Below are 24,996 nucleotides of genomic sequence, written 5' to 3'. Positions count from 1 at the left end.
ACCATTACTAAACCTAGAGAGGCTGGTGGTCTTGGTGTGCATAAAGCTGACCTTAGGAACACTGCCAGCCATGCAGGTCTAGCTTGGAGGATGTATAACAATCCGAATGCCCTATGGGCCAGAGTTTTGTTTCACAAGCACTGCACTAGCACTCATCACAACAGACACATTGCCTCTAGAACTTGGACAAACATTAGGAATGGGTGAAAAGTGTGCAGGGAAGCCAATAGGTGGATAGTGCATAAGGGAGATAGAATCAACCTATATAATCACATATGGATACAAAATATGGAACCCCTTAGAGCCTTGGTTATTGGCCCTCTTAACAGGGAAGAGGAAAACAGGACACTGGCAACTTGCCTCCAAAATGGCCAATGAAATCCTAATAATCTTTCCTTCAACCTGCCTGACAGTGTTGTTTCTAGCATTAACTCCACTATTTCTAATGCTAATCCTCATAGAATATATAGGATGATGTGGAACCAAACCTGTAATGGGCTGTTTTCAACAAAGTGTGCTTCCTCCATAATCCTTAAGCAATCTGACAAGCAGAGCCACAATCCAGACAAGGACTTCAACTGGATATGGTCAAAAAAGGTTCCCAATAAAATCAAATACTTCTTGTGGCTGATGACCCATGGTAGACTTCCTACTAGAAAACACCTTCACTACAGGGGAATTAATCTGAACCCCACTTGTTTCTTCTGTAACAAAGAGGAGGAATCCATTGAACATATCATAGCCAATTGTGATAATGCTAAACTATTTTGGGATAATCTATCCCAAATGAGCCATAATAACCATAACATCACCACTTTTTTGAACACACAGAACCATTGGGGTTGTACCGCTAACATAACCCACAACCAAAAGTTTAACAATCTGCTCACGGGGGTTGAGTTGATCCCATTCTGTCTATGAGAGATTTGGCTCACTAGAAATAACAACTGTTTCAATGGGAAAAGAGAGCCAGTTTCCTGCAAGAATGCATAGCTAGAGCTGTTGAATTCATTCATGTGGCTGGTGGATGCACTATCATATCTAACACTGTTATACAAATTAAGTGGCATCCTCCCAGGAGAGGATCCTATAAGCTCAACATTGACGGTGCAACTCTCCAAAAGGGGCTTATAGGAGGATTATGAGGAGTAATAAGGAACATCAATGGGGATTGGGTAATGGGATTCATGGGAAAAATAAATTACACCAACACTCTCCACGCTGAACTGACGGCTCTTATGCAGGGACTAAGATTGGCAGTCTCAAACAATCTCATGCCTTTGGAAGTTTACATAGACTCAACAAAGGTATTACAATGTATCAATAAAGACAATCTGAATTATGAAAATATTATATGTGAATGCAGGTCACTCCTAACAGTGCTGGGGCATCCTCAAGTAAATCACAGCTACAGAGAGGCCAATAGGGTGGCGGACAAGCTGGCAAAGGAAGCAGCGAAGATGGCAGAAACAAGAACAAACTTTTTGATAGTTCCTCTGGTGTTGTCAATGAAGCAATATGGATAGACATCCTAGGAACTATTTTTGAAAAAAAGAGAAAGGGTTGTAATATTTCTAATGTAGCGATAGACTACTCTCTTTTTGTGGATGTTGATATTTCTCCACATATTACTATTGTAACAGACAGTTAAGTACGTTAGCTAATATATATATATATATATATATATATATATATATATATATAAGACAATCAGATTTTTTACAAATTATTTGGAAAGGGTTATATTGGATAACAAAATTTCTTTACTTTTTAAAAATAACCACCCATCCAATTGCTTAAATTAGAAATGGACAAATGCATAATATATGTTTAATCTATATATAATAATAACTGCATATAGTTATATATATATATATATAGTTATATATATATATATATATATATATATATAAATTAAAAAATAAATACAATTCGACCAGCTATTTCTTGTGGAATTGTCAACGGACAGGGCCCGAAACCCCGTTCTTAATCGCAAAAATAGAAGGATATGTTTTCTTTGTAGCTTGTTTCGAAAGTGCAAAATAAAAAGCCCTAGCTCTCCCTCACACAGCAGCAGTAGATACATGCGAAACCCATTCCTGCAAATAACAGTACATGGGGTTTTGTCGTTTAGCTTGAAATACCCACACAGAAAAGGTTTGTCCCTTGATATATATCTTGATTTCTCCAAACCCTAAATTTTCATTTCTAATTTCAAGAGTTATTAAAACAGAACTCCTTTTTATATTTTGTTCAAATTTCACCTTTCCAATTTCAAAATAATAAGTAAGGGGATGGTCAATTTTCTTTTTTCGCCTGATTAAAGTTTCTTGGAGTAATAAATTTGAATATGTATTCGTTTTGTTTCAGGTTAAATACAATGGACTTAGATGGGAAAAGTTCACCGCAAGAGAATGTTGATTCGAAGGGGGCATTCCGTAAGCTCTTCAATGATGCAGCTAACAGGAAATACAGGCGTCGCTCTCCTGTTGGTGGTGGTTCCTCATCGTCTGACGGTTAGTTTTTTAATTAACAGAAATTTTTATGCTGTTAAAATAATTAGAAAAAGAAAACATTCTGATTGCCTTTGTCAGTTCCTCCTTGTAAAACTTGAATAGAGTTGGAGGTTGCAGTGTTGATGACTATACATATATCTCCAAAACTGTATTGGAATGAAATGGACATGAATAGTGAGGAGTGAGTGGAGAGAATTTATAGAATCTCGTGGGATTGATTGATTAATCGAAAAGACGTTCTGTAGCAATTAATGTTTGATGCATATTTTGTGATTGAACTTTCAAGCAATATTGCAGTCTCTACCATGTATATAAAAGCCATAATCTGCACTCTAATAGCCTCTTGCTGATTTCACCTTGGAGCAGGATGCGTATTCATGCTATGCTCCCTCCTTTGTCACATCAAGCTGCTCTTATATTTTGCTAAATGGCATTTATAAAGCCAAATAATAATTCGATTTTCAGAACTCTTGCTCATTGCACAAAATTCGCTCTTTTTGGTTACAAAAATTAAAGCGACTTTGATCTTCTCCTAGCAATTGTTTGCCATATTTCAGTCTTTACTGTTCAAGAGGTTATTTAGTTCAGTCAAGTAAAATGGGAACCTCTCAGGATTTGACATTAGAATGTGTTAAATAGTTATGTGTAAATAGTCCTAGTTCCATATGTAGTAGGAGTAGAATATGTCCTAGTCCCATATGTAGTAGGAGTAGAATATGTCCTAGTCCCATATGTAGTAGGAGTAGAATATGTCCTAGTCCCATATGTAGTAGGAGTAGAATATGTCCTAATCCCATATGTAGTAGGAGTGGAATATGTATTATATATAGGGCTCATTGCATCATTGTTAAAATAGATTTTTCTCCCGTGCTTTCTCACATGGTATCAGAGCTTTAGTGAGAAAATTATCGCGGTGCGTCATTCCAGCGACATCCGGGAAAAAAGATCTCATCGCCGTGCAATTTTCTGGCAACTTCGTCTTGTTCCCAAGGTTCATCACTGCTACAGTGGTAGACCACTGTGCATATACCAGTACCACCATCAGATCCGAAACCCTTGTGCGAACAAACTCCAGAAATCCCAGTCCCATCGGACCAGAAAAGTCGGTCACCGTGCGTCTTTCCGGTTGATGACTCAAGATTGATTTGCGTTATCTCCTCATCGGTAAGTGTTGTGCGAAAACCAATACTACCATCTTGTTGGAAAAAGTCAGGCGACAAAACCCTAGTCAATCGCTTGGCAGAAAGTCCCTCACGCGCCTCCCCGCGCCGCTAGAACTAGGGTTCCGGCGAGCTAGAATAATTTTTCCGGCGCGTGTGAGCCATTCCGTCCACTTTTTGACAAAACTTCTTCAGGACAACTTACTCGTCCAGTGATTCCGAGCCTACCCATATAAATTACATCAAATTCTGATAACTTTTATTTTATCTTTCCGGCGTGAACAATGCACTTTTTCCAGCGTGAACAATGCACTTTTTCCAGCGTGAACCGTGATTTCCGGTGTGAACAGTAATTTTCAGAAAAGTTTCTGTTTTATGGTGGTGTTTTAAAACCTATTCTGTAGTGTGAAATTCGGCTTAGTCTCACAATTTTCAAATTCAAATTTTTCCGGCGACTTTTCGGCCAATTTCTGTTTATCAGCAACAACCTGATTTTGTTGCTCAGGGAGAGTCTAATGGACTTATATGTCGAATGATCAGCTTGCAGATATTTTCACCAAATCCCTCACTGATCCTCGTATTAGTTACATATGTAACAAGCTCGGTACATATGATTTGTATGCACCGGTTTAAGGGGGAGTGTTAGATAGTTATGTGTAAATAGTCCTAGTCCCATATGTAGTAGGTGTGGAATATGTCCTAGTCCCATATGTAGTAGGAGTAGAATATGTCCTAATCCCATATGTAGTAGGAGCAGAATATATATTATATATAGGGCTCATTGTATCATTGTTAAAATAAATTTTTCTTCCGTGCATTCTCACAGAATGCATGTTAGTCTAAAAGTATACCTGGGGAGAAAAACAATTATTTGGAGATTTTGGGTTTGCCCGAGGTGACTAATATCAATTTGGATTCTGTTTCGTGCCAAATTAGGCTTTTGTATTTAATATTGTACGCCATGATTGATGCAGCAAGTATAATTAGAGAGACTAGTCTTTAGATACGCGCTTTGCGCGTGAACCATATTTTAACTAATATACAATTTTTAAAATTAATTAACTACAATATTAAATAACATATTTGAGTTTTAAAATAAAAATTTAAAGAAAGAAAGAAAGTAGACTATGATTACTTTGTGTATAAATTAAAAGTTAGTGATTTTTCTCCTTACCAGTTTGACTTTGTTTATGGAACAATCAGTTTTAATTTTTTTTTTGGTTTAACTGGAAAATTTTATTCAAGCAAATTAAGCATGTACAAGACACCCGCTCATTGGACTATAGAGACAGATCTACCAAAAATAACCAAAACTTCTGCTAAGTATTCTTATGCCAAAACTTTCACACTACTAATTAGCCACAATTTTAATCTAAGACGTACAATGTTTTTGGAAATAATTCTTTATTTTCTTTATAAGTATGGTTATGGCAAAAGAAGTATTAACTTGAATATATATTACATATTCAAATAAGTAATAAAAAGCATAACAACATAAATAGAAACAATATGAATGAGAAATAATTTTTTTAAAAAAAATATATCTTTCTTAATCGGCACAAACTACATTTCGCTAAGGGGCTTCGTGTTTTTAATATAGTATAGATATAGATAGCGGGATGCGTGTGTACCTCATCTCAATGAATAAAAATTATTTAAAAAATATATTAATAGTATGTTTAGTAATTTTCATAAAGTATTACTATAAGATACAATATATGTTTTATGGCCTTTTTATACGGCTGAATAGAACTTTTGTTGCAATATTAGTGTCTTTATTATAGAGTTCAATATACTAAGCATCTTATATGTATCACTAGGAATAATCTGTGCATACACAACAGCATATATGCCGTATCAAAGAGTATACCATTTTTAAAAATCATAAAAATATTATTAAGAATATGTCTTAGTTATAAAATTAAAATTTTGAAAAAAGTTTAAACTCTTGAAAATACTATGATCTTTATACTTATTTGAGGAAATATATAACTTGCAAAATCAAGGCTAAGTGTCACAAGTCTGCGCATTTCTAACTAAGAAGATGTAGAGATATCTTTGACATGAGGAACATTAGAATTATGACCACATGAAATATTGGTGGCAAAATGGATTAAAAAAAACAGTTATTCATCCATATTATCTATTGAAAAATGCGTTGAGATAATTAACTTTTTAAAAATGGGTCATATATGGATAAGATCCATATTATCCACTTAAAAAATGGATAACTAATGAGTTTAACTTTTACATTTTGCAAAGACTCAAATTGGGGGTTACTCAAGTTTGGAAGACTAGGAATTCTTCATGATATTCAAGAAATCATGAATAATATGAATATCCATATTATCCGCCGGTTAACCCATTTTCAATCGGTATTAAGTATGGGTCAGGTCGGATAATTTATTCGTTTTGCATTTGCATTACCCGTTTTCGACCCGTATCTGACTTGCCCCGCCCCGCCCGCTTGCCACCCCTAACATGAAATAATAATCTTTAAGCTTCTTTCCTACAAATATATCGTTCATTGCTGTTAGTTATTCTTTATCACGGTAATGATAACACTAAAAAAACACGACCGAAATGAAAAAAAGAATCAATATCAAATTCAATCCGATTCTTTCTACTTTGTAATTGTCATTTGGAATCCTCACCTTAAAGAAATAGGTTTTCAAAAAATTCACACGTTACGTCATATATACTACGTAATTATGTTTTACTTTAGAGTTTTATAAGGTACTCTCTATGTTTAATCTGTTAGTGAGAAAATCATGCAAATAACGATTTATCTCTTCTTGGATTTGCTTCAGAAGCCAGCTGGGAGACTATTGGTTAATTGTTTAGTAGTTTCATGTTTGGTTTTAGATCTATGCTTTGTTTGTGAAGGACAAAATGAAAGGTAAAGGAAGAGAAATTGTACTACTATTTATTCTCTTGTTTGGTAAAGTCAGGGAAGGGAGAGAAAGGAAAAAGTACCAAACTTTTTCTCCCTCGAGGAAAGTGGAATATCGATATTCTATACTAATATCTCAAAAAAACTATTAATCACAATTTATTTCTAGACCTAACAATAAATACGTTATTTCTAGAGAAGATATAGCGATATTGCTTAAGAATTATAACTTACATATTCTATGCCATCATTTATATTCACATTTAGATGTATATATGTCTTAAATATTAGGACTTCTCCTAAGTCTAAATGGAGGAAATTCAGAACTGGAAGTAGTTTGAAAAATTAAAGTCCTAAATATTAGGAAAATAATTAATATCTATTCCTAAATATTAGAGAAGTTATTAAATAATTATTCCTAAATATTAGGAAAATAATAAAAGACTATTTTGTCCAGTGTGAACTTTATTTTAAATAGGTAAAACAGACAAACGACATTTTGCTAAAGAGCTTTGTGCTTTTAATATAGTATAGATTTAAGGTGTTTTGGTATAATATCAATGTTTTCTCACAAAATATTGTACTTAGATGAATGGGAGAAATTGACGTAACTCATTTCGAGGTGTAAATCATTTCCTCTACTAGTATCTTTGCTCTTGCTATACTACTTTTACTCCTACCATCTGTAGGTATTATTATCAACTTTTGTAACACACAAAAAAGACCAAAAAAACTGCTCCTATATCCTATTCCTACCTGTACTTATCTAAAGCTCAACCATCAGAAAGTAATTTATGAAATGTTCAAGAGTAGTAGATGTCACACCTCCGTTTTCCGGGGATGGGCAAAGGAGTTTTTCCAATTAAAGTGACATAATTTGAATAGGGATTGATTTTTATTATTTAAGGAGTCGCCACTTGGAATTATTTGATTCTGGTGTTTCAAATCACCAATTTTAAAATCTCGATTCAAGGAAATTTTTAACTCCGAATATGGTCCGCAAACACAGAAGACTGGGTTAGGAATTCTGTTAACTTGGGAGGCATAAGGCACTCCCGAGTTCCATGGTTTTAGCATGGTCGCTTAACAATATATACTTGGCTTGATTAATGCAATTTTCCATGTTTTAAGGATTTTATGCATTTTTCGCCGTTATCCGCTTTAAAATTGCTTTTATTTGCTTATTTAAGGAATTATGGAATTATCTTGAAATAAGTCACGCGTAAGCGTACTCATTTTGTTTTTCGTGTCAAGAATCATGTCACGCATACGTGTACACAATTAATAAACTTTTATTATTATTATTATTATTATAATTATTATTAATAATAATTATTAATTTGTCAAGTTATGCGAACGCATACTTTGTTCCCTTGGTTATGGATCATAATTATGTTACGCGAACGTATACATAGTTATGGTATTTGGATTTGCTTAGACGTGCCTAAGAGGACAGTAGCGTGTTTGTGATTATTCTCTAACTATATTTGAGATTAATATAAGCTATGAATATAAAGTTGTGGATAGCGGGTAGGTTTCAACTAATGTGAATAGAGAATCACGTATGTATACTAAAACTATTTGGAGATTATGGCAGCTCATTGGGTATTTACAATTACTAAGAGGTTATGTGATTAAAGCTAAGTTTGATGTCTAGTGAATTATTTAGAGTTCTTATGAATTTCAACCCAAACGGACCTAATAAAATGCTCTGATATTTATATCTTCATTTATTCAAACAGCAGTGAGTGAAATAACGAGGATAAAAGGAAATGAAACTACTAATCAAGTGTAAAGTACTAACTTATTTTGTTAACAAGGATTAGTCTTTTAGTTTCTCAACACCCGATTGTATTCACATATGTAGCGATGGGCCCTATAATCACACAAACTCAAACCCAATTAACCCTGAAATTTTTGAGTCAGCAGACTCGTCTTTTGGGCCTGAAAGACCATTTCTGGCCCTTTCCAACTGTAAACAAACTCACTCATTTGCCACTTTGCAAAGGGTTACAAATTCATACATAAATCTTTACATACATAGCCACTAGAAACTCTACATTGCAATCAGAGGGACTATCTATTACTGTATTACAAAAGTAGCTAGTTTTGGTCTTTAAAGCTGATGTATAAGGCATAGCCACGTCTGCTCTTCATGATATGGATCCCCTTTCCGATTTGGTTCCAAATAACCGCCTATCAAGTTTGCGAAAATAACCACAGGGCTATCCCGAACATCCAGATTGAACTTCAAAGCCTAATTAAAGATTGACACACGTATGTATACAGAAGGGTTATCTAAAAAAAGGTAAAAAGATATATGATCAGATTGAGTCTTAAATTCTAACCTCCGACCACCCTGGAGTCAGGTTCTCAAATTTTAAACTTATGAGCAATTTTGTTCATGCATTCATGTGATCCTAAGATGACATTAAACAAGCAGCCAAAACTAGAACTAGAATATTACTTCATCAGTCATAACTGAACCAAACATCATCATACATTTTCATTCAAGACAAGATACATAAACACATTTCAGGCCTTCAAGAGAGTAGATTTTTGCATTTTCACACAATCTCATTTAGGAATAATCTGAAAGTTACATAATGATTAGAGACTGGTACCTTGAGTTGCAGTAACAATACCAAATCACAAAGAGAAAAGAAGACAGGATAGAAGGATGGAGCTCAGTAACAGTGTAATGGTCAACCAATCAGCACCAGAAAGTAACCTAAATAGCTCTTGAAAAACCAGCAAAGTAACCGGAATTGACAACCCAAAATCTCAGGAAAAAGAGTAACCTAGATCAAACAGGCACCTCTCATTCTAATCCTTCTGATTTTACAGCTCTTTTCACTAGAATTCATCTCTGTTCTTTAGTTTTTCTTAGATTGCTTTGCCTCAGAGAAATTTTTCTTAGGGTGATCTCTCGAAAAGTCTCAGAAAATAGGTGCTCCAAGTCACGCCCCTCAAGTGACAGGGGAATGAGTTTATATAGACCTAATGCCCTAGAGTTTCCTCTCCTCTCTCATTTCCCTATTCTACCCCCTAGCTAATGGATCCAGTGCCACCAGCCAATAGAAAATCCCCTCCCTCCTTTCCTAGCACCTTCTCAGCAATTGCTATAAGATTCCCTTAGTGGTTTTTTCCACAATGCCCCTCAAATCCTCAGACCGTATCTTGTTCCAGCTTACTCACTCCCTCTAGAACCTTCTTTCTTCGATTTTTCCCCTTTTAAACATTCCCGTTATCCTTCCATACTTACCCGACCTGCTATCCCCTTTTCAAGATGGGTCTTGGGCTCAACCAAACGACCCATATATGGCAGAATCTTATGCTATTAGCGCTCTCAGGGCCTGCCTGCAAATCAAGACAGGCCCAACCTAACTAACCAATTTCAAACCCAAGTCCCCACTCCCTGATTTGAAACTCTAAACTAAAATTAAATCAAATCAGATCAAAACTTTTGACATAAGGATTGATCAAAACGACACACACTTACACATGCAATCTAATTATCAATTACACTAAAGCAATCAAACCAGAGTTAAAAGTAAACCTAATCATCTAGCATGCATTCCAGTTTCCAAATAGCGAGAACAGTTCGCATGTAGGTAATGAAACATAAACTTAAAACTTTAATTAACTCAAAAGAACGCAAGAAAGAAGGAAAAGGGGAAGTAGTTACCATCCAGAGCCATTGCCGCCAGAAAGAGTGATTTTCGGGCGGCAATTCTCATTATAACATGAGCACTGGCTTGTGCTTTAAGATTCAGCTAGTGCTACATGTTACAATGACACCTACAAATCGGAATAAGGAAGAAATAAATGGAGACTTGAAAATTCCGACCGGTCAACGGTGAGTTGACCGGCACCGGCCACCCCGAAATGGCACAAAATTAACACCAATCGAAAGATGTTAGTGAGATCAATCGATTGGTATAAGTTTTACGACCTTCGGGGCTCTGGTGAAGGGTGAAATTGGAAAGGGACAAAGGCTAGGGTTTCAATTTCGATTCGTGGGATTTGCTTGAGATTTAGATGGAATGGGTGAGAAATTTGGAGAGAGGGAGGCGAGGAGAGGCAGTGGTGTAATTTTGGGGGCAATTGGAGATCAACCGCCGCCGGAGGCGATTTCTGGACGGCGTCAGGTGGTGGTGGAAGTGGTGGTTTGCGACCGATGCAATTTCCGGCCACTGCAAACTCTTAAACTAGGCGGAGAGATTGAGAGACTTGGGATTGAAGTTGTAAAGATTGAATCTTTGGCTTTTACTCATATTAAAAGGGGCCTTACACTTTTGAGTGCATACTGCACCATTTTTATGTCTCTAACGGCAGACTTCAAACGGACCAGGTCGGGGATTGGGCCTCTGCTTTTGGGCCACTGAATTGGACTCTCTGATTGCACAAACAACCTATATCCTCCTTTTGCTTTTATACAATTAGCCACTTAAACATGATTTTCAATTAGGTCTTCTTTTCACTCCTAGCTTATTTATCTTATTATCAAATAATTTACCACTAAAATTACTAATTGACCTACTTAACTAATTAATCATGCAACTACGAAGTTTCTAAAAATGCAAAATAAAAGACAATTGGTATTTATATTTTTGTAATTTTGTTAGTTTAAAGTGCAACTAAAATGCAATTAAATGCAATGAAATGCAATTAACAATAAATGCAACTACAATGCAAACAAAACAAATAAAAATTCCTAAAACTCCTAACAAGTCAAAAATAATTAAATCACTAATCTAAAATATTTTAGGAGCATTTTTTTGAGCAAAAATCACATGCTCACAGTAGATCATATCCAATGAAAGAAAAAATAGAATAATTGGAATCCATAGTTGTGATGCATTGTTGTGGATCTCGATCCAAAGGTTCTTTGTTGATTTAGCTACAAGGATGGGGCAGTATGGAAAGATAAAATGTGGAACCTAATAGAAATTACTAGTTTTAGAATCTAGTTGAACAAAAAAAAAAGATTTTTTTTTCATGCGATTGTGTGATAACTTTTTCTATAAAGCATCTCGGACAATGTTTTATTTGGAAAACATTTTATGTCATACGAGCACAGCCTTACGTAATTTTGCATCTCCAGTTCTAAGCTAAACATTTAGGGGTCGTTTGGTACGCAGACTATATTATCCCGGGACTATAATCCCTGGATTATTTTATTCCATCTGGGAGGTGGGATAAAATAATCCCAAGTTTGATGGGATATAAGGTGGGATAAGATGGGATATCCTAGATTAAGTCTGTTTGGTTTGCGGTATAAATTTATCCTGGGCTAAATTTATACCACTAACCAAACAGAGTATACATTTAATCCCACGTCTTATCCCACCTTATCCCGCATACCAAAAGACCCCTTAAGCCCTATAATAAGACTTACTATTACTGCTTCATATATATGACTGGGCATCATTTTGGGTCTTGCTTGTGAATATGATTTTCATCTTTTTAAAGATCTTTTTGTGCTGATGAAAAAGATTTTTGTAAAGCTGGCATGTGATTTTGCTTCTTAACTATCCTATCTTCTTTGATTGTAGGGAGCCCTGCCCGCCAGAGGAGCTCTAGTCCTATCCCATCAAGGAAGGATGAATGGCAACATAAGGAGTTCTCGCACAGGCAGGGTCGAATAGGTGAATCTCACAAGCAGTCTGATCGACAATCTTCTAAGAGTTCTCGCACTCACCACAGGAACGAGGATTATTCCAGGCATGACAGGCATACTGATGATGATGATAGAGGATATTCAAAGCTATCCTCTCATTCTCATCGTGACTCAAGAGTGAATAATTATTCCAATAACTCCAGGCGAGATAATGATCATAGATCAAGAGTCTACCCACGTGACATTGACAAACACTACCGAGGTAGGTATGATGATTCAGGGCATAGAAGCAAGGATCGGGAGAGAGAAACTTCATCAATCAAAGGCAGAGATCCATCATTTGATAGAGTAGGATCAGGTAGGCGTTACAATAACTCTAGCATTGGCGATAGTAGATACAGGGAAAGGGATAGGTATAAGGAGTGTAGAGACAGCCGAGATGAGAAGGGAGACCATACGAGCGATCACAAAAGTGATAATTCACCTGCTTATGAGGACTCTAGAAGCAACCGAAATGAGTCGAATTCAAGAAAAGACAGTTCTGGGCATCGGCTGAAGGAAGCTTCACAATTTGATGAAATGGTGTTGGATGGTGAGAAATACACTAAAGAGGAAAGGAAGAAATATGAAGACCGTGATCAGTACAAGGAGAGAAGCTACTACAGAGAAACAAAGGAGAAATTTGAAGACAGAAATGTTGAGTTTGGTAAAGGGCGAGAGTCTCCAGCTAAGAAGTCAAAGTTCTCAGGCATGGACCAGAGTTCAGAGCAGGGAATAGATGGTATTAAGCATCTTATTCTTCTTCCTGGACAGTATCATTTATGTTATAATTGCACTCTTTATTTTTCAGGTATGGATCCAGTAAGCGCGGCTGATGGAAAACTTTCTCCGAGTTCAAAACAAGGTCAAGGTCCAAACAGTGAATTGGCCTTGGAGCAGGGCGTGAAAGACTCTGATATAGATGCTGCAAAAGTTGCTGCAATGAAGGCTGCTGAACTAGGTATATTTCTTCTTTTTCTTTTTGGGTATGTTCTGCATCTATATATTCTTGTATTGCCCAAGTATCCTCTCCTTGTTCTGGTAAGAGTAAAGAATATGAACAACTGGCTAGGTTGGGGGTGAATTAAATTGAAGTCCTGGTTATTTTACTTTCCATTTTTGCTTCTTTTTGTTAAACCTGGCTAGGTTTGAAAAGAGAAAAAGGGGGTGGAGCCGTGGAGGATCTGATGATGTACAGTGGTATCTCAGGTGGCGCTGGATTTAGTTTTTGTTTTTTTTCAAAAAAACAAATCTTTAGAACAATTTTAGAAAAATATATTTTGGAAAAAGCTGTGTTTGGAATAGTTTTGCCGACGAGTTTTTCGAACATGTATGAGTTTTCCTAGAAACATACCTTTAGATTGTTTTGGTTTTCAGGCAACAATTTGATCTGATTTCTGGAAGTCGAAATTGTTCTTTAACCAAAGAGTTATGGTTTTGTTTTGGATAAGATTTTTTTATAAGCTCTTTAAATTAGATGGGACTTAAGAACATTTTAGGGTGTATTACATTATACCTATATGATTCTTGCTCCTCGGTTGATCTCCATGTAGTGTGTAACAGGCTAAAAGCTGCCTTGTGGTTATAGAAATCTGAAACACACTAACCTGTACTGGCTTAGTTTTCCTCCAAAAACAACTCTTGCAATATGTCCAAAATACCATCATCTCTCAAGTGTAAGAACCCGTAAATTTTCTTACCGTTCCTTCAAATTGGTTTGGAGCATCAACACTCCAAGTCCCCCTCCCCCAAACCAACCAACCCCACATTTAATCTCTAACTAATTGAAGGGACTTTTGGGAATTAATGAATCTAGTGCAAGTGTAGCAATAGGGTATAAACCTTAGTTTCAATTAGCTTGTATCACTTTTACTTATATGAATCCTTCGTCTCATTTATGTTCTGTTCCTTCACTAAATATATAAGGATTCCAAAGAAATTGCAGGTTGTTTGAGTTGATTTCCCTCCATGTGATTTAGGCTACCTCTATGTGTTATTTACACAATCTGCCATATAAGATCATTCCTGATCTTGTCTTAACGTGTATGACCGCACATTCATCCTAACATCCGCTTTTCTATGGTATTCATTTTACGAATATGTACTAAATCCAATATTTGCTCCTTATAATATTGTTGGTCGTACAACCGTTCTATAAATTTTTGTTTCACTCCATCTATCTTATTTTAGTTCTATGTGTTTGATTTTCATCTGTCATGTCGTTCTCCTAGAATCGTTAGAATCCCCGCTAATTCCTTCACTTTAGTTTCATTCTTCTTATGGGAGCAAAACGTGCGATGCATATATTTTGTATGTCTTCTACTTATTCTAAAGCCTCTATTCTAGCATTATTCGTAAGTCAAACTTTTGGTTATTCTCTTGTGGGGGCATTTGCTTGTTGGCACTGGCTGCGGGCGGAAGCTGAGGAAGCTGCCCGCTGACTGGCACTGTGGGCATTGCGGACTGACGAATGTGGGCACAAGCTACTGGTAGGGGTGACATAGGCACATACACACTTGTCACTTGGCTCGCCCAAGACTATGGGGCCGTTCATGGCACTAGGTGCTGGGAGGCTTGGGCAAGGCTCCATGGGACGCGACCAAGGGGTCATGGGGCATGGGGCATGGGCAAGGCTCCATGGTACACAGCCAGACCTCTCTATAACAGCATCCTCATATAACAACCATTCACTATAAAAGTCAAGTTTTTCTCGGAATCAATTTTTTAGGTTATATTTTACCTCTATAACAACTTTTTACCTATAAAAGCAACATCCATCTTAATAGCAGTACACTCTTTGTAAAATTACCCCTTTCTAACATCCATGTAGAATCTCTAATAAGATCACCAATAATAAGTTTAAAGATTTTGATCTCAATCGGCTACTACTTTGATTGAGATAGAAGATTTAACTGTTAACCTCTTAGATTGCCTTCAAGGAAAAGCTATTAGATATCCTTTTGCTGAAAGTTTGGACGCAAATCAAGCATTATATCGCTAGTAAGAGACTGAAATCTACAAAACAAGCTACAATCACTGAACTTTTTCATCAATCTTGAAATAATTTAATCTTCTAATAACTTTAAAATGTATGCTTTAGAGTTTAAATCCTTATACATTTAGTTACGAATTTATTAATAATGTATTAGTTTTTTTAATATTTAATTAGTAAAATTTACATATCTTTTGAGTATTTAAATTTGAATATTTTTTTTTTATTTTTTATATATAACATTACATAAATTTGATTTTTGGATAGTTTTTGTTTATAATAGCCAAAATATATTTAGACGTCAAATGCTATTATAGATGTATAACAACCAACAACAACAAGCCCAATGAAATCCCACAAGTGGGGTATGGGGAGGGTAAAGTGTACGCAGACCTTACCCCTACTTATGGCGGTAGAGAGGCTATTTTCAAAAGACCCTCGGCTCAAAAGAAGTGAAAATGAAGCAATAAACAGACAGTAGCAACAACAAAGTAATTAGACATGAGCGCAAATGAAGATACGTGCAATAACAAATATCTAAAAATACGACACTATTAAAATAGAGTCAATCTTGCGGGAAATAATGACACAATGCGAAATAGCAAGGGGCTAGGAATAGCAAAATGCAAGACTAGTACTAATACTACTGGGATGCCTAGATGAAACACTAGACTGCCTGTCAACCCACAACCCTAATCCTCGACCTCTACACCCTCCTATCGAGGGTCATGTCCTCGGTAAGCTGAAATAGCGTCATGTCCTGCCTAATCACCTCACCCCAGTACTTCTTAGGCCTCCCTCTACCCCTCCTTTGACCGGCCATGGTCGACTGAAACACTAGACTGCCTGTCAATCCACAACCCTAATCCTCGACCTCCACACCCTCCTATCGAGGGTCATGTCCTCGGTAAACTGAAGTAGCGTCATGTCCTGCCTAATCACCTCACCCCAGTACTTCTTAGGCCTCCCTCTACCCCTCCTTTGACCGGCCATGGTCAACCTCTCACACCTCCTAACCGGGGCATCATGGTCTCTCCTCTTCACATGTCCGAACCATCTCAGCCTCGATTCCCGCAACTTATCTTCTATAGGAGTCACACCCACCTTGTCCCTAATATACTCGTTCCTAATCTTATCTCTCCTGGTATGCCCACACATTCATCTCTACATCCTCATTTCCGCTACTTTCAACTTCTGGACATGATATTTCTTACACTCGGCTCCATACAAGATGGCCGGTCTAACTACCGCTTTATAGAACTTGCCCTCAAGTCCAGGTGGCACATTCTTGTCATACAAAACACCAGAAGCGAGCCTCCATTTCTTCCATCCCGCTCCGATACGGTGTGCGACATCCACGTCCACTTCTGCTTCATGGTTGTTATAGATGTATAACAACCATTCACTATAAAAGCCAAAATATATCAGAACAAACGATGCTGTTATAGAGATGTTTGACTGTATATATATATATGTATATAATCTATATATGTTTCCTTAGTTGTCTATGCTGATGGTTGTTTGACTATATGTGCTTTATTCGAGCACTATTACAAAGTTCTTTTTTTTTGCAATTATATCTCAGTAATTCGTTCTGCTAACCATGTTCTCTTATTTGATTTAATCTTCGCAATGAATCACAGTTAATAGAAACCTTATTGGAACGGGTATCATGACTGCCGACCAAAAGAAGAAGCTGCTGTGGGGAAACAAGAAAACCACCACTGATACTGAAGAGGTAAATTTACTGTCTGTCTGTCCTCTCCTCCTCCTCTGTGTCTGGCAAGTTTTTCCCATATAATAACTCTGCATGTCCACCTATAGCACCTTCACCTCTCCGTAAAACTTGTTATTCCTTGGTCGTCTAACAGGGAAGCAGTATGAGATAAATTAGTTCCATTTCAAGGTGATGCATATCTTAAAGTCTCATTTGATCACTTTTGCTGACATCAGCCTGATTATTAGGTTGCTCATGCTTTAAAGAATCGGAGAAACTTGATTTTGGCTGCTGCATCAATAGATGTTTATTGTTAGCTTGTTAAATCTCTCTATCCTATGCTCAATGTTATTCACTCTCTTGGTCTTTGTATGTTCAATTGATGGTCGAATATGTAGTCCACTCATCGTTGGGATACATCACTATTTGGTGATCGCGAGCGGCAAGAAAAATTCAACAAACTCATGGTAATTTCTGTTCCTTTTATTTTGCTTTAGATTGTCAGAAGTAATAGCCTCCATCAGTATTTAGTCTTAATAACTTGTCCCCTCAGCAAAATCTCTTCGTATGTACTAACACACTTTTTAGAGTCTGAGGTTGCCTTGGTACATATGGCCAATTGTAGGGTGTGAAAGGCGACGTGAAGACGGAGAACAAACCAGTCATCCACGACGCAGAGAGGCAGAGGGAGCTCCAGATGGATTTGGAGAAGCAATATACTGCTGGACTTCGCCGAAGAGATGGTCGTACTGTTGGACTAGGGCTCTAAGGTTTTGCCTGAATCATCTTTGTACTTTTACAAGGCCCGCTGTGGTTGTATTGTGTTATTTTGCCCTTCTGGAGCTGCATGTATTACATCTTACTAAACTATGTATCCTGAAATCTCCGGTATTTTGTGATTCTGGATTGTATTGGTCATAACTTGCATCGTTAATTTTATGATGGAGAAATCTTTTGTTGTAGCTGCTTTTCCCAGTGGGCACAGTTGTGTTGTAGGCATGTTGGTTCTGTTGGGACCTGGGGTCGTTGATACACTCGTGGCTTGTGGAGAATAGCTATAATTCCATGCATTACAAGGGATTTCCGTAAAATACTTGCTCGGTGTTTATATTGCATGACGTGTCTATTCCAGGCATTACAACTAGCTATGATTACTTAGTAATGATACTTTTCCAAGTATATCACATAGGATGTGTTTGGTATATTTTTTCAATTTTTTCATGTTGGGTTGTTTTAAATGTTTTGGATAATATTTTCTTCATGAATTTATTTTACTCCAATTAGTATCAAAAGGAGGAAAAATATTTTTCAACCTTAATGCCCATCTCCCCAACTGCCCACCCCTTCTAACCCACCCACCCTACTTGCCCCGCCCACCTAGCCCCACCCTACCCATCCTCACTCACCACCCCACCCTTACCTCCACCCCAACCCTGCCTCCATTCTCACCCCATCGTGTTTGCATAATTTATATTTTTAAAATAATATTTTTTACTCACTAATCAAACATTAGAAAAAGAAAATATTTTTCGCAAAAAGTTTTTCACTTACTAACCAAATATAGGAAAATATTTTTCAAGAAAAATATTTTTTAAGGAAAATATTTTTCAAGAAAAATATTTTTTAAGGAAAATATTTTCCTTCTATAATGACCCGATTGGTCGTTTTGAGCTTTAGCATTCTGTTCGGTAGATTGAGTCCTTGAGTAGATTCATATGATGCATTACGACTTGCAAGTACGGTTGGTTTGGATTTATGAGAGATTTAGAGGTGGTTTGGAAGAGATTCTTATTTTGGAAGCTTTAAGTTGGAAGAGTTGATAAATGTTTGACTTTTGAGTAAACGACCTGGAATTAAGATTTGATGGTTTCAATATGTTCGTCTGGTGATTTTGGACTTGGGCGTATACTCAGATTTTGATTTGGAGATTCCTAAAAGGTTTTAGTGCTATTTGTCGAAAGTTGGCAATTTGATGAATTGGAGAGTTCTTAAGTTTGATCGTGATCACGCCCAACTATGCCTTGTAAAAAGGACTAAGCGGTCGCTGCAAATATAATCCGGTTCAAGTCCGGAGTCGAATCCCAAAGGGAACTAACCTATTTACCACAACTTTTAACAATGCTAATGATAAGTTCAAACAACTTCCGGATGCAAGATTTTTAATGGAGTATAAGTAGAATTTATTTATCTAAGGAAAATGACAACAGAATTAGCAATAATCAAGAATAAGGTTGAATTCAAAGGTAAAAAGGATCTTGGGCTATTGATTTTCCCAATTGCCAGACTAATTCCTGACACGTTAGCTATAATCTCGCCGTAATACTCTATGAGGATTATGAGTTCTGGGCTACCGTAATTATCTCTCGATCAATTACGATAATTTACTAGAAGCATTCTCTGGAACTACTCTGGTTAACAATTTATGCAACTCAGAATTATCCCACCAAAGCTTCGTTATCTATAACCCCGTTTTTAAATTCAAGTAATTAATCTCTTAACTTACTCGAAAGTGGTGTTGTTTAACAACAATCTAACCAAGTGTTCTTTCTCAAGCAACACAAAGTAACTAGACATGATTAATCAAGGGCCCTTTCAATTAATCACAACACAACACATAGTTGAACAATCATAGAATAAGAACAACTCAATTATATCTAAACATAGTCAAAACTTTATCCAACAATTGGTTCCATCAACCCTAGATGATGGGTTTAGCTGCTCATACTAATGGATAAAAATTCACTATAACAATTCATAATTAACAATGGAAGTAAGAAGAAGAAGATGAAAACTCTTAGGAAATTCTCCGTCTTCTCTCTCTTGTTCTTGCCTCCAAAATCTCCTAAAAACAGCTCCCTCTATCTTCTGGGCGAATTAGGCTTCATATAGGTTTAGGTTAGGCGCCTTAGAAATTACATAATTGCCCCTGAGTTGTTGGCCTCCGTCCGCGGCCGCGGATTCGACCGCGGATCCGGCCTCGGATTTCAGCCAGTGTTCTGCCTCCAGTGCGCGGTCCAATTCGCGGTCAACTCCGCGGCCGCGCATCTGGAGGGGACCTCCCCGCTTGCTTTTCTCGCTCCTTTTCGACCGGGCTAACCTTCGATTGGCCTTCCACACTCCATATTGACTCCAAAAATACTCTTTAGCTTCCTCCTAGCTCGGAGTGGCTCCTGCAACGCATAAAATTCTTAATTAGAGCATTTTGTTATCTTTTAGCATTCAAATATCAATAAAGTGCGGCTAATTTAGAGTATAGATAGTGTCTAAATTGCATAAATATAGCCTACTATCAACACCCCACACTTAAATCATTGCTCGTCCCCGAGCAATCAAACCTCACTCTAAGAGGCCTAACTTCACTAAGCGACTTCCCTACTCGTCGCACCAAGAATATTTCACATAAATTGAGGACATTAGTGCAACATCTACACCTCAAGAATTGACTCCCTCTAGCCACGCAATGTTCCTAACCGGATTACTTACTCTAATTCAGAGGTCCAGACTTACCTCTCCTTCGTGAATCAAGTGCCTACTCACTACAAAAGAGACTCATTCCACAATCAATAAAATTCACGCACATTGAGGAACTTCAAAATAAACAGAATTCACTCACCCTCAGAAATGATATTCTTGTGCCACATAAAACGCTCCATAGGCATGCCCGTAGTGTACTACTCTACTAATTGAGCTTGTTCAGTCTAGGATCAAGTAGGACTTATTTGGCTATAATGTAGGCTGCAGGTCGGGTAGAATATATTTGGATATAATTGTGACTACACCTCCCCAATCACTTTAATACATATATTTTATAATCAAGCCAAATTTCCACCTTCTACACCACGTAAATTACCCTACACTTCTTTGAGCACAATCACCTTAAAAGCCACCACAGAATATTACTTATCAACATGATAAACTATTAACACATGATACATTTTTTTTTCCAACAAGGTGTAACTTTTTCCTGATTTCCATAGTTCCACTCAAAAGCCCCACCAACTACCCCATACTTTATCCTTTATAGATTCATAGTAATTCAAGTGCTTACGAGAGGTAAAGGGTTCAAAAAGATGGTCAATTCAAACAAAGGCTAAGGCTTGTAATGTGGTTGCCAAGGAAACATGATTACAAGCTCAACGGGGTTAACTACGATACATAACAAATAGGTGGGTGGAATATGTATATATATAGTTCAACAAAGAAATGCCTATATCACTTCCCAGACTAAACAAGACTACTATTTCGCTTTGCAGACACACAGGGCAAGTTCTAGGCATCAAATGTCGTGCACAGAACACAACAAGCCTCACACACACATGGCACATGACTCACTCCAGATCGGATCATCAAACACTTAGATCAGAGTACTTAAGCCAAATTAAGAACATACAGTTTAAGGCATTCTTATAAGAGTCAACAAATGAGCCTAAGCGTCACACTAAGTACCCGCTATATTCAAGGCATTACGAAGTTAAGAGATCCTATTCTAATCCTTCTTATAGCCCTTAAGTTCCTAACTAAAAAATAAAAACTAACTAAACCCGGTTCAAATGAAACCCTTGGAAAAGAACCGTGGTTTAAAGAAAAACCAAGGGGGAATTGATACACTACTACAAAAGAAAATCCACGCTCACCGCACCTTTTTTTACTTTTAACAATTTTATTTTTCTTTCGACTTTAGTCCCTCAAGAAACCCGTCGAATGATATCCATCATCGGGACAAGTCGAAAATTATTTATGTAAATAAACTACATAACTATTCTACATACAACATACAACAAAGTATCCCCCACCCCACACTTAAAAAGATGGCATGTCACCATGTCATACAAAATAAAGTAATGCGAGGTAAAGGAACTTCCCTGGTGGATCAGTCTTGATCAGAGATAGTGCCAGGGTCGAGGTGACATGCCCTCCTAGCGCACGTAGCCAGCCCATGATTTTCTTCTCTGACTTCGCATTTTGGGTGGCCAAGGCATCAACGCTAGCCCCCAATTCCGTGATGGAAGTGCGCAGCCCTGCCATATCCTGTTCTAAGGATGTCATCCGTGTACTCCGTCTGACCTGGGATGGTCCTTCAGCTGTTGCAGCTTGTTCTTGTGGGGGTGAGGCAGGTTCAAGCTCCTCCTGCCCTTCATCGCCCTCCTCCGGCGCATCGGAATCGTCACTATGAGTTGCCCCAGGTGCCACCGGGTCTTTCCCGATAGTCACTTTGTCTTCCCGAAACTTTGCTTCTTTCTTCACCATGCTATCCGCATTTGGGTTCTCAGGCACCCTTGCTCCCCGGCACAATCTAATGACCAGAGAGTGGAAAAAGAACCCATACCTCTTCTATGGTGAACGGACGAACATCTCAGACTGAATAACTTGGGCCACATCAAAATCGTGGCCAATCACGAAGCACCAGATCAAGGCAGCTCTCGGACCATTTACCTCCGTGGTGTTGTGGGACGGCAGCAAGCGACTGTTGATGATGTACAACCAGCACTTTCCTTCAAAAGTGAGTGAGGCAGAGTGTAGCTTCGATCCCGGCACAACCCACACTACTTCTTTGTCTGGTGCACAAATAGTTCTGAAAAACCTGTTCCATGTGATGGGTTCCCTCTTGTAAGTATCATAGAAATCCTCCTCCCCGTTGAATACAGGAAATCGATACACTCTCCTGATGGCTTCTATCGAGGCATCCACCCTCGTGTGTCGCACAGTGCATATTCTATCCTCATGTTCGGGGTAGTTGGCATAGAACTCCCAGACAAGCATCAAGTTACCCTCCTCTAGCACTTCGAAAAACTTGTCCAACTTGCACCTGATCAACTCCCGATACATATTAGGGCACTCATCCTGGAGGGACGCCCTGTCAATACCCCTTTTCGATACAAGTTTTTTAGTGGCCTTCAAACTGAAACGGTCTTGGGCTGCTCTGGAGACAAACCTGGTACGATCAAACTGAGCTGCACTGGCCGGTGCCCGTGACCAGGATGAACCTCCATGACCACTTGACGAGGCTCCGGTGGTGCGTCTCTTCTTTTAAGGTTTCATGGTACCTACACAACAAACACTACTATCAGTAATCGGCGGAATATGGGAACCAATAGCGGTTATTCAAACTTCACTCGCACAATTGGTCACAATTTACATTCAAACTCATTGTGGCAATTCAACAAACACTTATGGTGCATATACCCCCCAAGTTACCCAAAGCCCCAATTAAACTTCCATTCCTCACAAACCCAAGAATGTCTTCCCCCAATTCAACCAAATCTATTAGTCTCACATGCCACATATATACTACAATCCTAAACCAAGACAAGAGTACCCATGATTCTACTATCCTATACATACAATAGCAAAGGAAAAGAATGGGAAAAGTAAAAAATTGAAAACAAAACAAATACTAAGAAAGAGGAATAGAATCATGTTACTTACATCTAGATCTTGGGAGGAACGGAGATTGGGGATTGGTTGAGTGGAGAAGAGGAGGAAGGAGAAGAAGCTTTGTTTATGAGAGACATTTTGAGGGAGAGGGAGAGGGGGTGTGTGTTTTGTTTTAGGGGAAGGGGGAGGGTTTTAAATTTTGTGAATGGGGTGGCAAAGAAGAAGTGGGGGAGTGGGCGGTTGGGGCGGGGGGGTTAAGTAAAAGAAACTAATTAATAGGAAAGAAAAGAAAAGAAAAAAAAACAATAATAATAATAATAATCATAATAATAACAAATTTTGAACCTAGTACCGCCTCATCCGCGGTCGATCGCGTCCAATCCGCGGCCGCGGATGAGGAATCCAACAAAGTTTTGTCTTTTTCGCACTTTTACCTATCTCCAGGTTAATTTCGTCCCCCGAATCATTCCGATGCGCATAATTTTATCCCTGCACATTAGTAGCTCGGTAAATGCCATTCAAAATCAATTACAAATACAAGAGTAAAGAAAAATAATGGGTTGCCTTACAAAAAGCACCTGAGTTAACGTCGCGGCACAACGATTTACAACAAACCATGGGTTGCCTCCCAGGAAGCGCCTGATTTAACGTCGCGGCACGATGCAGGCTTTCATTATTACTCTTCGCTCGTGTATTGGGGCTCTTCCAAAGATATCACCACTCTATCCCCCTTTTCTTCGACCATTCCAAGGTAATGTTTCAACCTTTGCCCATTCACCGTGAACTTATTTGTCCCATCTTCGGATTCAATTTCTACAGCTCCACTTGAGAACACTTGCACCAATCTGAAGGGTCTTGACGATCGGGACTTCAACTTACCCGGAAACAATCTCAATCTCGAGTTGTATAACAACACTAGATCTCCGAGTTTGAAATTCCGATCTAGAATGTGATTATCATGCATCATTTTCATCCTTTCTTTGTACAATCTTGCATTCTCAAATGCATGGAACCTGAATTCCTCAAGTTCATGTAACTGAGTGACTCTGTTGGTGCTTGCGGTCTCCATATCCAAATTCAACTACCGCAGTGCCCAAAGGGCTGTATGTTCGAGCTCTACCGGAAGATGGCATGCTTTTCCAAACACCAACTTGTATGGTGACATACCAATTTGAGTTTTGAATGCTGTGCGGTACGCCCATAATGCATCATCCAGCTTCTTTGCCCAATCAGTCCTTGTCACATTCACTGTCTTGGTTAGGATACTTTTGATTTTCCTGTTGGACACTTCAACTTGCCCGCTCGTCTGTGGGTGGTAAGGTGTGGCTACCTTATGGCGAACTCCATACTTTTCCAACAGTCGTGCGAACGCTCTACTGCAAAAATGGGTTCCGCCATCCCTGATTATAGCTCTCGGGGTGCCAAAACGTGTGAAGATATTTTTCTTTAGGAAGTCTGTCACCCCTTTTGCATCATTGGTTGGGAGAGCCACCGCTTCGACCCATTTGAGGACATAGTCATTTGCCACAAATATGTATTTGTTACCATACGAGCTGACGAAAGGCCCCATAAAGTCAATCCCCCACATGTCAAAAACCTCCACCTCTTGAATTGTGGTCATCGGCATCTCGTGACGTCGAGATATGTTGCATGTCCTTTGGCACTCATCACAACTTTTTAC

At 38.1% G+C, this 24,996-nt stretch overlaps 1 protein-coding gene across 4 annotated transcripts; it reads left to right on the top strand.

Moving 5' to 3' along the window:
• Window positions 1–1,975: 1,975 nt before the first annotated feature.
• On the top strand, window positions 1,976–17,902 carry LOC104119946 (uncharacterized). 4 transcript variants are annotated; one of them, XM_009631580.4, is made up of 7 exons: window positions 1,976–2,157; window positions 2,371–2,516; window positions 12,128–12,973; window positions 13,043–13,192; window positions 16,867–16,961; window positions 17,339–17,407; window positions 17,566–17,902. In XM_009631580.4, the coding sequence occupies exons 2-7, from the start codon at window positions 2,381–2,383 to the stop codon at window positions 17,707–17,709; spliced, it is 1,440 nt and encodes a 479-aa protein (XP_009629875.1). In that variant the 5' UTR covers window positions 1,976–2,157; window positions 2,371–2,380; the 3' UTR covers window positions 17,710–17,902. The 4 variants fall into 4 exon arrangements, with proteins under 4 accessions (XP_009629875.1, XP_009629874.1, XP_070048399.1 ...); XM_009631579.3 differs by having other exon boundaries at window positions 17,529–17,902; XM_070192298.1 differs by having other exon boundaries at window positions 2,149–2,286.
• The last annotated feature ends 7,094 nt before the right edge of the window (window positions 17,903–24,996 follow it).

The sequence above is a fragment of the Nicotiana tomentosiformis genome, chromosome 12, assembly GCF_000390325.3.
Source record: "Nicotiana tomentosiformis chromosome 12, ASM39032v3, whole genome shotgun sequence".
Lineage (NCBI taxonomy): Eukaryota > Viridiplantae > Streptophyta > Magnoliopsida > Solanales > Solanaceae > Nicotiana > Nicotiana tomentosiformis.
The sequence above is the reverse complement of the archived record's forward strand: the minus strand, read 5'-3'. Positions and strand labels throughout refer to the sequence as shown.

Excerpts from the sequence above, each read along its gene's own strand:
- LOC104119946 (XM_009631579.3), top strand. The coding sequence starts at position 2,381 with ATGGACTTAGATGGGAAAAGTTCACCGCAAGAGAATGTTGATTCGAAG. Across the intron at positions 13,193-16,866 it reads AATGAAGGCTGCTGAACTAG|TTAATAGAAACCTTATTGGA; the intron begins GTATATTTCTTC and ends AATGAATCACAG. Across the intron at positions 17,408-17,528 it reads AAAAATTCAACAAACTCATG|AGTCTGAGGTTGCCTTGGTA; the intron begins GTAATTTCTGTT and ends CACACTTTTTAG.